The 13,466-nt window shown below is 49.8% G+C and overlaps 1 protein-coding gene across 1 annotated transcript; it reads right to left on the reverse strand.

The window, feature by feature from the left end:
- Nucleotides 1-6,697: 6,697 nt before the first annotated feature.
- Nucleotides 6,698-13,197, reverse strand: LOC121445437 (transcription factor SPT20 homolog). The gene is made up of 4 exons (XM_041647577.1): nt 11,899-13,197; nt 10,444-10,644; nt 9,825-10,161; nt 6,698-6,819 (listed from the first exon to the last, which is right to left on the reverse strand). The coding sequence occupies exons 1-4, from the start codon at nt 13,195-13,197 to the stop codon at nt 6,698-6,700; spliced, it is 1,959 nt and encodes a 652-aa protein (XP_041503511.1).
- Nucleotides 13,198-13,466: the final 269 nt, after the last annotated feature.

The raw sequence follows: 13,466 nt of genomic DNA on the forward strand, positions 1-13,466 counted from the left end.
ATCTCCATGTCTTTTATTTGGCAGTCAGCTCCAGATATCAGATGCAAGCTGGAGAGTCTAGAGAACCTCAGGGAAAGCTCACTCAGGGATCTGCTAAAGGAAGCAGAAAAGATTTTCAATAAGAGGGAGACTCAGGAGGAGAGGGAGGACCGCCTAAGAAAAGAAGCTGAGGAGAGGGAAAAGGAAAGGGAAAAAGAGAGGGACCGCAAGAGACATAAGGAAATGAGTAAACTTTTGGCCACCGTAGTGTCAGGGCAAAGACAGGATAGACAGGGGGGAGACAGAAGAGGGCTACCCCTCGACAAGGACCAATGTGCCTACTGGAAAGAAAAGGGGTCTTCACCCAAAGGCTGGGGCCCTGGCGGCGGCCAATAGCCTATCCTTGCGGAAATGCCCTGGACCAGACCGGACCTGACGGATCAACCCCTCCGGGATGAGGATGTCACCTGGTACACTGACGGCAGCAGCTTTCTGCGGGAAGGTGAGCGAAAGGCGGGTGCAGCGGTAACCACGGAGACCGAGGTGATCTGGGCACAGCCTCTGCCTGCGGGGACTTCTGCGCAGCGAGCAGAGCTTGTCGCCTTGACACAAGCTTTGAGGATGGCAGAAGGTAAGAAGCTCAATGTCTATACTCACAGCCGATATGCTTTTGCCACTGCTCATGTTCATGGGGAAATATACAGAAGAAGAGGGCTACTGACTTCAGAAGGAAAGGAAATTAAAAATAAAACAGAGGTCTTAGCCTTGTTAAAAGCTTTATTTCTGCCTCGGAAACTGAGCATTATACATTGCCCAGGACACCAGAAAGGAGACAGCCCTGAGGCTCGAGGAAACCGGCTGGCTGATGAAGCCGCCAAACAGGTGGCCCTGCAGGCTCCGCTAGCCATACTGCCCATGCACCAAGATAAGAGAGACCCCCTCAAATATGATGAGGAGGATCTAAAGCTCCTGGCAGACATGGGAGCGGAGCAGGACCAGAAAACGGGCGAATGGACATGGAAGGGAAAAACAGTGATGCCGATGGCATACACTTATAAGATGCTTGATTACTTACATAAATTGACCCATCTAAGCCCCCGAAAGATGAAAACTTTGTTAGACCGGCAGGAAACTTTTTGCTATTTACTAGGGAGAGACAGCATCCTCCAAAAAGTTATGGACAAATGTAGAGCATGTGCACAGGTAAATGCAGGAAAAACCAAAGTGGGACAGGGGGTGCGAATCCGTGGACATCGACCAGGAGTACAATGGGAAATTGACTTTACTGAAATAAAACCAGGCATGTATGGATACCGGTACTTATTGGTATTTGTGGACACCTTTTCGGGATGGGTGGAAGCCTTCCCGACCAAGCATGAGACAGCAAAAATTGTGACCAAAAAGCTGCTGGAAGAAATCTTCCCCAGGTATGGCATGCCCCAAGTGCTGGGCACTGATAATGGACCTGCCTTCGTCTCCTAGGTAAGTCAGTTGGTGGCCAAGCTATTGGGGATTGATTGGAAATTACATTGTGCATACAGACCCCAGAGTTCAGGACAGGTAGAAAGAATGAATAGAACTATTAAGGAGACTTTGACCAAATTAACGCTTGCAACTGGCACTAGAGACTGGGTGCTCCTACTACCCCTAGCCCTCTACAGAGCTCGCAATACACCAGGACCCCACGGGCTCACACCTTTTGAGATACTATATGGGGCGCCCCCGCCCTTCATTAATTTCTTTGACTCCAACATTTCAGACTTTGCTAATAGCCCCTCTCTGGAAGCTCATTTACAGGCACTCCAGATCGTGCAGAGAGAGGTCTGGAAGCCACTTGCTGCAGCCTATAAGGAACAATTAGACAGACCAGCGGTACCTCACAGCTACCAGACTGGCGATACAGTTTGGGTCCGCAGACATCAGACTAAGAATCTGGAACCCCGCTGGAAAGGACCCTACACCGTGCTGCTAACCACTCCAACGGCACTGAAAGTTGACAGCATCGCGGCCTGGGTCCACTCCTCCCACGTAAAAGCAGCTCGTACGGAAGGAGATACAGCAGAACCGCTATGGAGGGTCCAGCGCTCTCAAAACCCTCTAAAGATAAGACTTACCCGGGGGCCCCATTGACTGGTTTATGGATCTTGTTGGGACTAGGGATGATAGTCCGGGGAGACAGCCCTCACCTGGTGGCCCCCACTTACCCCGGATTTCTGCCAGCTTGCAGCAGGATCAGAGATATGGGATATTCCTGATTTGCTACCTACACAGTTAAAGGACCGGGCAGGCAGCCGCTTTTCTCCTGGGGGAAAATTCGGCTGCGGAAGCCCTGAAGGAAGATGCTTCCTGGGGCAATTAGATTTCTATGTCTGTCCCCGGGATGGGCGGGAGCGAGACCAGCACCGACGCTGTGGAGGATGGGAAAGCTTATTCTGTAATGCCTGGGGATGTGAAACAACCGGGGATGCGTTTTGGAAGCCTAGCTCCTCATGGGCCCCCTAATCGTTATACTTTTAATCTTGCTTTTTGGGCCTTGTATCCTAAATCGCTTGGTCCAATTCATGAAGGACAGGCTGTCTGTCATCCAGGCTCTGGTCCTGACACAACAGTATCATCGGCTTAGACAGTTTGATCCCGAAGACATGGAAACCACAGCTAAATGAATAAAGGGTTTTATTCAGTTGATAGAAAAAGGGGGGGATGAAAGACCCCCACAGTATAGACAAACAGCTAAGCAGCAGCAATGCCAGGCTTAAACTTTGGAGCAACACAAGTAACATTAGAGCAGGGAAGTTCGACTTGAGAACAAGGGCGGAGAAGCCAGGCAAGATATCTGCGGTCAGCCGGTCAGCCATCTGGCCCCAAGCGATAAGGAACCCGCAGCTGGCCTGCTCTAATGAGAACATCCCGTTTGCTTAGGGAAACAGGAGGCCTATAGTCAGCACATGTGCCCAACTTAGAATATCAGTAATTCACAGAAGAGACAACTCCCCCTATGAAAGATCCCAGCTTAGCTGCTGTAACGTCATTTCACAAAGCTTTTGACGAACGACTGTAAGTGCAGAGTAAGGTCAGGGTCCCTGGCTGCAAAACAGGATATTTATATCCATAGATTCGGACAGGACATCAATTAACAGGATATCTGTTCCCATACATCTGTGCTGGGAGAGGAAAAACCACCTGTGCCCCTTGCCCCATTCCAACTGACCACTAACGATGCATTTGCTTCTGTAATCTGCTTCTGCTGCCCTCTTTCCTATAAAAAGACCTTCCCCCAGTCTGCAGGCGCGCTTGTCTCCCGAGAGACTAAGTCGCCCCAGGTACCTGTGTACTGAATAAAGCCTCTTGCTATTTGCATCCGAAGAGTGACTCGCTGTTCCTTGGGAGGGTCTCCTCAGCCTGAAAGACTGCCCACCACTGGGGTCTTTCACTTCATGTGTCCTAGGCAGGTACTCTTTCATTGTCTTTTTTATCTTTTAATTTTTTTTTCCAGGCAAGATTGCACGTAGCCCAGACAAGCCTTGAACTCCTGATCCTCCTTGTCTCCAATGCTGGGATTCCAGACCTATGCCACCCCACCTCGCTCCTTCTGTCATTGTTTTACATGTGTGTGTTGGTATGTGTGTGTTCTCAAATGTGCACACATGCATGCGAAGGCCAGGGAACGACTTTGTGGTTCCTCTAGATCAATGGTTCTCAGCCTTCCTGATGCTGTGACCCTTTAACACAGTTCCTCATTGTTATGGTTTCTGTCTTTTTAAGAGGCAAGCCACGCCCACTCCAGTTGACTCTGGGCCTCTCCTAGGCGCCATCTTAGATTCTCTTGGTCTCCTTCTGGCGGGGGCCCCCCCCTTTCTGTCTCTTTAAGAGGCAAGCCACGCGCACTCCAGGCGTCTCGGGGCCTCTCCTCGGCGCCATCTTAGATTCTCTTGGTCTCCTTCTGGCGGGGGGGCCCCCCCCCCTTTCTGTCTCTTTAAGAGTCAAGCCACGCCCACTCCAGGCGACTCGGGGCCTCTCCTCTGCGCCATCTTAGATTCTCTGCCCCCCCCCTACCGCCCACCCCCCTTTCCCTTCTCTCCTGTCTCTCTGTCTCTCTCCCTTCTCCCTTTCCCCTCCATAACCCCGTGAATAAATATTAAATCTTACTCTAATGTGTCTATCCATGTCTCTGCCTCCTGCCTGCCCGCCATGTTTCTGCCTGCCGCCAGGACCACGGCTGCCTGGCTGCCGCCTCATGGCCCCAGGGGAATTTGCAATGGCTCCGGAGCCCGGCAGCTGTCTCTGCCTGGGACTAGCTGCTCTGCAGGCTGAAGGGACCCACTCGGGACCCACCAGCATTTTTAAATCATAAAACTCATGTTGGGGTGACCCCCAAAAGTAATTTTTGTTGCTACGTCATGTTAATTTTGCTATTGTTATGAATCATAATGTAAATATTTTTGGAGATAGAGGTTTGACAAGGGGTTGCGACCCACAGGTTGAGAATTACTATTCTAGAAGCATCTACCTCACTCTTTGACAGGGTCCCTCACTGGCCCAGAGCTTTCTAAATAGGCCACGCTGGCTGGCCATGGAGCCCCAGGGATGTTCCTGACTTTACCTCCTCAGTGCTGGGATTATAAGTGTGTATCAGCAAGCCTGGTTTTTGTTGTTTGTCTTTTAATGCGGATTCAGGTTCTCATGTTTGCTAGGTAAGCGTTTTAACCAAATGAGCTATCTCCCCCGCCCCTCCTTCCATCATTTTTTTTTTGCTTGGCTGCATTTCTTTTAGCACTAGGGATCTTACTCAGGGCTTCACACAAGTTAGGGAAGTCTACCACTGGGCTATATCCCCAGCCCGTCCATCATTCTTTTTTAAATTGCATTTTCATATTCCTGAGTTGTGTGTGCATGTCTGTATAGGTGCATGTGCCTATAGTGACTACAGAGTCCAAAAAAGGATGCTATGGAGTTGGAGTTACAGGCAGATGTGAGCTGTTCAGTGGAGGTGCTAGAAACCAACTCGGGTCATCTGCGAAAGCAGTGGGGCTCTCAAACCACCGAACAACCACTCCAGCCAAAATAAATTACTTTAGTTGCCTGTGCGTGCATGTTTGCCTGCATCATGTATGTATGTACACCATATGCATGCCTGGTGACAGAGGACCCCTGAAAGAGGTACCAGTATAGAGCCATCCCCAGGTTCCTAAACTTACTTTTCCAGAAGTTTGTATAGTGGAAAACCTTATGGAGCTCAGGGCTAAAATAGCTCCTTCAAGAGCAGGTTTAGACCATTTTTCAGCCTCTTCTAAAACACTCCCCTTTCCTGGGACGAGAGAAATGGTCCAGTAGTTAAGAGATCTTGCTGCTTTTGGAGAAGGCCTGGGGTTCAGTTCCAAGCATCCACAAAGTGGCTCACAGCCATCTGTAACTTTAGTTCCAGGGGATCAGATGCTACCTTCTGACCCCTGCAGGCACACGTGGTGCAGATATACATTCAGGCAAATGCTTGAACATGTCAAATAAATAAATCTAAAAAATAGTAAAAGCGCTGCTCTTTCCTGCATTTGGATTGGTCAGCTGTGACACACATCCCTGTGTGTGCAACATTTACCTGGGCCCATATTACTGTTGCAGTCATGGGACTTTAGGGAGAAAGGAATCAATAACCTATCTCTCACTGCTGCTTGCTACATTATAAATAATAAAGTCCTGTCTCGACCCGATATTCTTTTGTCTTCTTTCAGCATCCATGAAACGATAGCAGGCTAACTTGTGTTAGCCCCTTCATGGTTCTATTTTGTGGAGCAGGGTCAAGACTGCGCGTTTATCTGTAGCTCAGGCAACCAGTCCTACCTCAGACTCTCGAATGCTGGCATTACAAATGTGAGCTATCACATCTGGAACTTCATATTCTATTTTTTTTTACATTGATAGCATTTTATTTGGATCAGAAATTTAAATGTAAATAGGAATCCACAAATAACTGGAGGGAAACATTGGTAAATTCAAGCAAAAATCTCAGGAGCCAAAAAAGGACTCGAGGCATAAAATACGATCTAGAATGACAAAGGAAAAACTCATACATATAGAAAACTTTATCATAAAAGTGGGCCACAATAAACTAACAAGACTTAATAGCAGAGGGGAAAAATAACAATTGTAGTAAATAGGTCTTTAAAATACTTTGCAAAGGTCTAATTCAAGTCAATAAGAAAACTGGACTAAATAGAGTCTTGGCAAAGGACATGAATACCAAAAAGCACATTCAAAATATTGCTGTGGAGAAACTGCACGTTGGTTAAGAGAAATTATTGCACAGCCACAAGGCCCTGAGTTCAGATGCCAGCACCGTGGAGCTAATCAGCTGTGCTTTGCAGCACTCTGGAGACCCCTCCTGGGGCAGGAGCAGACAGGAGGCTCTCTGGGGCTGCCGTCTGTCAGCCTACTAGTTGAGAGGTAAGAAATATGGGGATAGGATCCTGGATAGAGACAAATTGTCACCACAATGGGGATCACTGGATGAAAACAAACAGATGCCACTAAATGGAAATTGGAAACAAAGATGAATTTATTTGCCTGTCTGAAAACAAAGGACACATCTCTCAAGCAAAACATTCTGCTTATTGTACCTGAATGGACTGGTTACAGAGCAAAGGGAGGAAGGACACCAAAACTGGCAGCACACTGAGGTTAGATCTGCTGGGCTCAGAGGCTGAGCTCAGTCCTTTGTAACTGCTCACTGGACCATGTCACTTCTTTCGAGTGCAGGCTCCACTCCTGGCGTTGTCCAGGATGCTCCCGTCTGCTCGCTGTCACTCTGGTGGCCACTGGAACCAGCGGGCTTGAAGGAGGCCAAATCTTTGTTGAAGAGCAACCGCGGAAGCCCAGCATGGTTTATGCCAGTGACATCACCGTCCCTTCGCTAATCTCTTTCAGAATGGACAGGCCGTGTTTCCACTTCTTAGGGCAAAAGGCAAACAAACATACATGTGCCCTTACAAAGGCAGACTTCATGTAGGCAGACTATCCTTAAGAGTTACAAAGGAACAAAACAAACAGCAAAATAACACCTGTGTCTGAATGATGGCAGCACCACTACCCACAGCAGCCAAAAGATGGCAACAGCCCAAACACAGATAAACAGGTCAGGCCATACACAGGGAATGTGCCAAAGAGGCTCCAAGTGCCGGTGCATAGTACAAGACGAATACACATCAAACACATGCCAGGCAAAAAGGCAGACACAAGATGTACAACGTTGTACCAAACACTGTATAAGTCATACACTATAAACACTAAGAACAATTAAATCTATAGGGCCACAAAGCAAAGTGGCTGGGGGGAGGGGAGGAAGCCTTCCCCCTTTGTGCCTAAGAGGCCCGGGACTTCTTTTGAAGTGCCGAGCATGGTTGGCATACAGACAGAGGGGCTGACTGCACAGCGCTGCCAATGTCATAAATGCGAAAGGATCACGGTAACGGAAATGTTACCTTGGTGTGGGTAACCCTACAGAACTGATCACCCCTTGACTCTCTCCTGTTTTGGATGTGAGCCTAGCCTTTAAGGGCCAGGCCATCTCTCCAGCCCAGCACACCTCGACTCTCTGAAGGGAACAGATCAAAAAGAGATGGAGCAGTTCAGGTCATTGAAACAGGAAAACTGAAATGAGCTGAACAACTGGGGAAGGATAAACGGGGGTGGGGGAGGAGGAGGAGGGGGAGAGGGGAAAAAGGAAGGAAAAGGGGAGGAAGGGGGGAAGGGGAAGAGGGGGAGGGGGGAAGGGGAAGAGGGGGAGGAGAGGGTAGTGGGAGGGGGAGGAGGAGTAGGGGAGAGGAAGGGGGAGGAGGGGGGAAGGAGGAGGGGGGAAAGGGGAAGTGGTAGAGGGGGAGAGGAGGGGGAAGGGGGAGGATGGAGAAGAGGAGTAGGGGAGAGGAAGGGGGAGGAGGAGGAGGAGGGAGAGAAGGAGGGGGAGAAGGAGAAGGAGGACGACAGTCCACTTTACAGCTCAGAAGGCTGTGGGCACTGGAGAAGCAGAGCAGTAAATGTTATTTCCAAGTGCTTATTCCCTTGGTGCAAGTATCCTAGAATGTTCTAAAATAGGTAAATGGCCTCCCAAGGAGCACCACAGCAAGCCATCCCAGACTGCCTCTTCCAGGCCAGTGGCAGGGTCTGGAGGAGAGCTGGGGCTGGCCAGAGCCCCGAGTGCTGGGAAACCTTCCGAGGGCTGGGAGGGCCATAAACAAATCTGCCACCGACTCCCTTGCACAGGGTGCCTGTCTAGGGCAGACACATTTCAGTGTGACGACTTTCCTTTGTTCTGGTCTCCTTTGGGATTAGTTTTGCCAGCGGGCTCGCAGCAATCGCATTTCAGATGCTGCATGCAGGCCTTTTAAACTAAGAAGGACAAACTAAGTTCTCCTGAAAGACATTTCTCCTGGTTCACAAGTCAGTTCCTTACATATTTAACAGGAAAATCATTTTTACAAATCTGTCACAAGGCACAACATGCACGAGCCTTGGGGACATCATGTCAAGTGAAAAAGACTGTCTGATATAATAGGCACCTCATGGTTCCACACATGTGAGGTACTGGGAGCACTCAGACTCCTGGAGGCATAAGCAGCCAGGGGTGGGGACAGGAAATGGGGGATTTTATGGTTTAGGGGTGCAGCGTTTCAGTCCCGAAAACAAATGAATTAGTTCTAGAAGCACGTGGCACAGCTTTGGGATTGTGCTTTCTAATACTGAGCTGTGACTATAAAATTGTTAAAACAGCCTCAACAGTGGTGGCGTAGGCATACCTTTAATCTCAGCACTCGGGGGGAGGCAGAGGCAGGAGGATTTCTGTACACTTAAGACTGGCCTGGTCTACAGAGTGAGTTCCAGGACAGCCAGGGCTACACAGAAAAACCCTGTTTTTGCTGGGGAGGGGGGCGGGTAGGGGTGGTGAGAAAAAAAGCCATTGAAGACAAAACTCATTCCAAATTTTTTGTTAAAACAGCAAAATGTGTGTTTGTTTTTAATCATCATTTACAATAAGCCTCTCAATTATTGCTAAGTTATGAACTTAAAGTATATTGTTGCAATTAAAAAAACATATGAAGTTTATGTGCTTGGGAGTTTTGCCAGCATATATGCATGTGAACCATGTAGGTACCTGGTGCCCATGCAGCTAAGAAGAGGGCATCATATCCCCTGGCACTGGACTTCCAGTTGGTTGTGAGCCACCATGTCGGCACAAAGAACTAAACCCCGCTCTTCTGCAAGGCCACACATTTTCTTAAGCACTAAGCCATCGCTTGAGCTATTTTATTTTTCAATTCTATTTATGTGAGAGGGACACATGCATGTGTGTCCCCTCAGAGGCCAGAAAAGTGTCTGTCAGAATTTCTGGAGCTGGAGGTGACTGAAGTGGGGGCTGGAAAGCAAACTCCAGCCCTTGAAAGGGCGGCAAGTACTCTTAATTGTGGAGCCATTTGTCCAGCCCCTTATGACTGCACTTTGAATGTTTATCTAAATGACAATCTGGAATTACTAAAGATAACAAATTTCAGATGTGAATTCACACTGGGACACTACAATAAACACTCCTTTATCAAACACAAGGAGCAAAATAAGCAAAACAGTCCTAGGTTTTAAAATTCCTTCTCTGTTTCTACGCAAAACTTTGGGCATTGAGCTTTTTACTTTTGCATTTTAAGCAGTCACATACTGACACATTCCAAACACCAACAAAAAAATAAAAACTAGGAATGATTTAGCTCAATACTGGTACATTTTACAGAGAAGTAAGAGTCAGGACCTTGGGGGGTTTGGTTGCCCTCCCGTTCCTCTATCACTGGGTTCGCTAGATGCATTCCCACGTGCATAGGACCGAATGTCTGCTCTGGACACAGTCACTATGCGTGGTATGATTCGCACATGCACATTCTGGGTCTGCCCCTGCCTCTGCCCCTGCCGGACCATGATAGCAGAGACCTGGAAGCCCTGGGCCCGAACATTCTGCCTGTGGCTCTGTGGGGTGGAGCTCACCCGAAACACCACAGACCTCTGGGTCTGTTGAACCACTCTGGGCCCCTCACTGTTAAGGCGACTAGTTTGCTGATCTGGCAAGGACACCTGCTGAGGATTAGACCCTTGGGAGGAAGCTGCTGGCCCTGGCTGTGGCTGCTGGGGGACAGGGGCGCTGGGTGGTTGCAGCTGTTTTGGAATCAATACATATGTCTGCTGTGGAAATTGCAGTGGTCTCTGGGATGACATCTGAGAGTCTGTGTGCATAATGAGAGAGCCAGGGGGAGTCCTTACACTTATGGGATTTGCTGTATTATTTATAATGAGTCGCACAGGTGGCCTCACGGTGCACTGTGCTGGCCTAGGTTCTCTGGCTGGAATGTGGCTATTATGACTGGTTCCCTCAGCAGCTGGGGCGCTAGTGAGGCGGACTGGGACCTGGGTTGAATTACCCACCATAGTAGACCTTACCAAACGGATCACGCGAACACGAGTGGTCCAAGTGGGGGGCTGGATCTTGGGGTTGTTTTCTGATGACCTAGCACTGGGTTGGCCAGCTGGAGGAACTCTGCTCATTCCCACAGTGGTCCGCTGAACCACCCTGACTGCTTGAGGAGCAGGAGGCGGGTCTCGCCTGGCCTCTGGTGTGACGGACCTGAGAGATGAGGGGCCCTGTCTCGAGATGGGGGCCAGTGACACCAGTAGAGGAATTTTGCTTTCCTTCTTTAAGGCTGACAATGACACTAGACTGGCTGTGGGCTTCTTCCCTGGGGTGGGCTGAGGAGGCCAGACTGAGCTACTAGGCCGCTTCTTCCCTGGGGTGGTCTGAGGAGGCCAGACTGAGCTACTAGGCCGCTTCTTCCCTGGGGTGGTCTGAGGAGGACAGACTGAGCTACTAGGCCACTTCTTCCCTGGGGTGGTCTGAGGAGGCCAGACTGAGCTACTAGGCCGCTTCTTCCCTGGGGTGGTCTGAGGAGGACAGACTGAGCTACTAGGCCACTTCTTCTCTGGGGTGGTCTGAGGAGGACAGACTGAGCTACTAGGCCGCTTCTTCTCTGGGGTGGTCTGAGGAGGACAGACTGAGCTACTAGGCCACTTCTTCTCTGGGGTGGTCTGAGGAGGACAGACTGAGCTACTAGGCCGCTTCTTCCTTGGGGTGGGCTGAGGAGGACAGACTGAGCTACTAGGCCACTTCTTCTCTGGGGTGGTCTGAGGAGGACAGACTGAGCTACTAGGCCACTTCTTCCCTGGGGTGGGCTGAGGAGGCCAGACTGAACTACTAGGCCACTTCTTCTCTGGGGTGGTCTGAGGAGGACAGACTGAGCTACTAGACCACTTCTTCCCTGGGGTGGGCTGAGGACAGACTGAGCTACAAGACCACTTCTTCCCTGGGGTGGGCTGAGGACAGACTGAGCTACTAGGCCACTTCTTCCCTGGGGTGGGCTGAGGAGGCCAGACTGAGCTACTAGGCCACTTCTTCTCTGGGGTGGGCTGAGGACAGACTGAGCTACTAGGCTGCTTCTTCTCTGGGGTGGGCTGAGGAGGCCAGACTGAGCTACTAGGCCACTTCTTCTCTGGGGTGGGCTGAGGAGGCCAGACTGAGCTACTAGGCCACTTCTTCTCTGGGGTGGGCTGAGGAGGACAGACTGAGCTACTAGGCCACTTCTTCCCTGGGGTGGGCTGAGGACAGACTGAGCTACTAGGCCACTTCTTCTCTGGGGTGGTCTGAGGAGGCCAGACTGAGCTACTAGGCCACTTCTTCCCTGGGGTGGGCTGAGGAGGCCAGACTGAGCTACTAGGCCACTTCTTCCCTGGGGTGGGCTGAGGACAGACTGAGCTACTAGGCCGCTTCTTCTCTGGGGTGGGCTGAGGACAGACTGAGCTACAAGACCACTTCTTCCCTGGGGTGGGCTGAGGAGGACAGACTGAGCTACTGGACCCCTGTGTCATCTTGCTGGGACAACTAGCTTGGCTCTGGACAGCCTCCTGGCACATAGGCACTGTCTTCCTTGGCTCAGTGTTTATCCCTGTCAGGAAATCATCTGAATAATCACCCAGGGCAACAGGAGGGAGAGACATGGCGTTAGCACTGCTGCCCTCTGGAAGTGGCTCTATTTCCTCATTGAGAAGCGTATTAAGGCACTCCATGATATCTTCATTCCTATCCCATAGCTGACTGTCATCCTCACAATCAAACATACAATCATATTTTACCTCAGGAATTGCTGAGATGGTTGGTTCAGTCTCATCAAAGGGCAGAGATAGCAACTCTTTAACAAAGCTCTCCAAGTCCATCTCTGAAGGCACAGTCAGTTCACAGGGACTCTGGTTGCATGTTTCTGTTCCATCAATCTGCAGGTCAGATGGGTTATCTGGACTTATTTTTGCCTGCTTTTTGCAAGGAGTGGTTGTCATTAAGTCAGGGGGACAAGAACACCCAGATGGTACCTCCTCTTGATCCAGAGAGGGGCATGCATGCCTCTTGAAGCATTGCCGCATGGGGTTAGTGTTCATCTTCTGCTCATTAAACAGCAATTTGTTGGCCATGCAGGTGACAGCAACAGAAGGATCCAGACACAGTGGCTCTGCTGTAGCTAAGATCAGTTGGCTCTCAAGCTCCTGTTTTGCTTCCTGGGTCCACTGACTGCTGTCACTTGTCATGGACTCGACATCGCTTACTAGAGACTGCATCGTTGGACGTAAGAGAATATGCCGGACTTGGCAAGCAGGAGAGGACACAGCAGCCTCTGCAGCAGGCTCCTCGGGAGGGTAGATGTCACCACACTGCCTGTAGTCTCGGATTTCTGCTATGACACAGCCACTGTGAAAAACATTCACAGGAGACTTTTCCAGAATATCAATCAGAAAGGAAGGTAACTCTTCAGCATCCAAATATTCAAGCAGTTTCTGTCCTACATACGGCCCTGGATAGGGCTCTATAAGGACTCCATCTTTATCCTTGAGCATGAGAGAATAGTCCTGGTTTTCTGGGTACAGGCTGACCACTAAACATGGCAATGGCTCTCTCTTCATAAGCTTCTCTAGCAAGTTGACATTGCTTCGAAGGCCCTCTGCTTCTGGCTCCTTTTCACACTCCTCCACATAAATGTCATACAGTTTTTCCTGAAGAGATTTTTCCCCACAAGACGTGGGTTTCAGTGGAGGGGGTTGCTGCTGAACAGTCTCATCGCCCCCCTCCAAAGTGTCCTGTAAAGTTTGTTCCATCCTAATAGAAAATCGGGGCCCTTAAAGAAAAACAAAAAGTATTGGTGAACAGGTAGAAATCATGGCAGTTCTATCAACGGTGAGGCAAAACTTTACAACTCTGTGTAGGAGTGTACACTTTGAATTTAATACGGACCCCAAGAAACCTGCCTCCCGTTGGTGTGATGCAGATGCTGCCAATTCCTGTACTGTATTCTGGGGGATTAGATTCTGGGGGATTAGGCATGGGCAAACCAGTCTGGGCTGCACCGAGAGACCCTGACTTAACT

This window comes from Microtus oregoni, unplaced genomic scaffold (genome assembly GCF_018167655.1).
Source record: "Microtus oregoni isolate MIOR12 unplaced genomic scaffold, Mior012 000191F_ref0000080, whole genome shotgun sequence".
Lineage (NCBI taxonomy): Eukaryota > Metazoa > Chordata > Mammalia > Rodentia > Cricetidae > Microtus > Microtus oregoni.

Coding starts and splice junctions, on each gene's coding strand:
- LOC121445437 (XM_041647577.1), bottom strand. CDS start 13,197: ATGGAACAAACTTTACAGGACACTTTGGAGGGGGGCGATGAGACTGTT. Junction 10,645..11,898: donor CACAGGGGTCCAGTAGCTCA/GTCTGTCCTCCT, acceptor ATCTCGAGACAG/GGCCCCTCATCTCTCAGGTC. Junction 10,162..10,443: donor GTGTTCGCGTGATCCGTTTG/GTAAGGTCTACT, acceptor ATTCCAAAACAG/CTGCAACCACCCAGCGCCCC.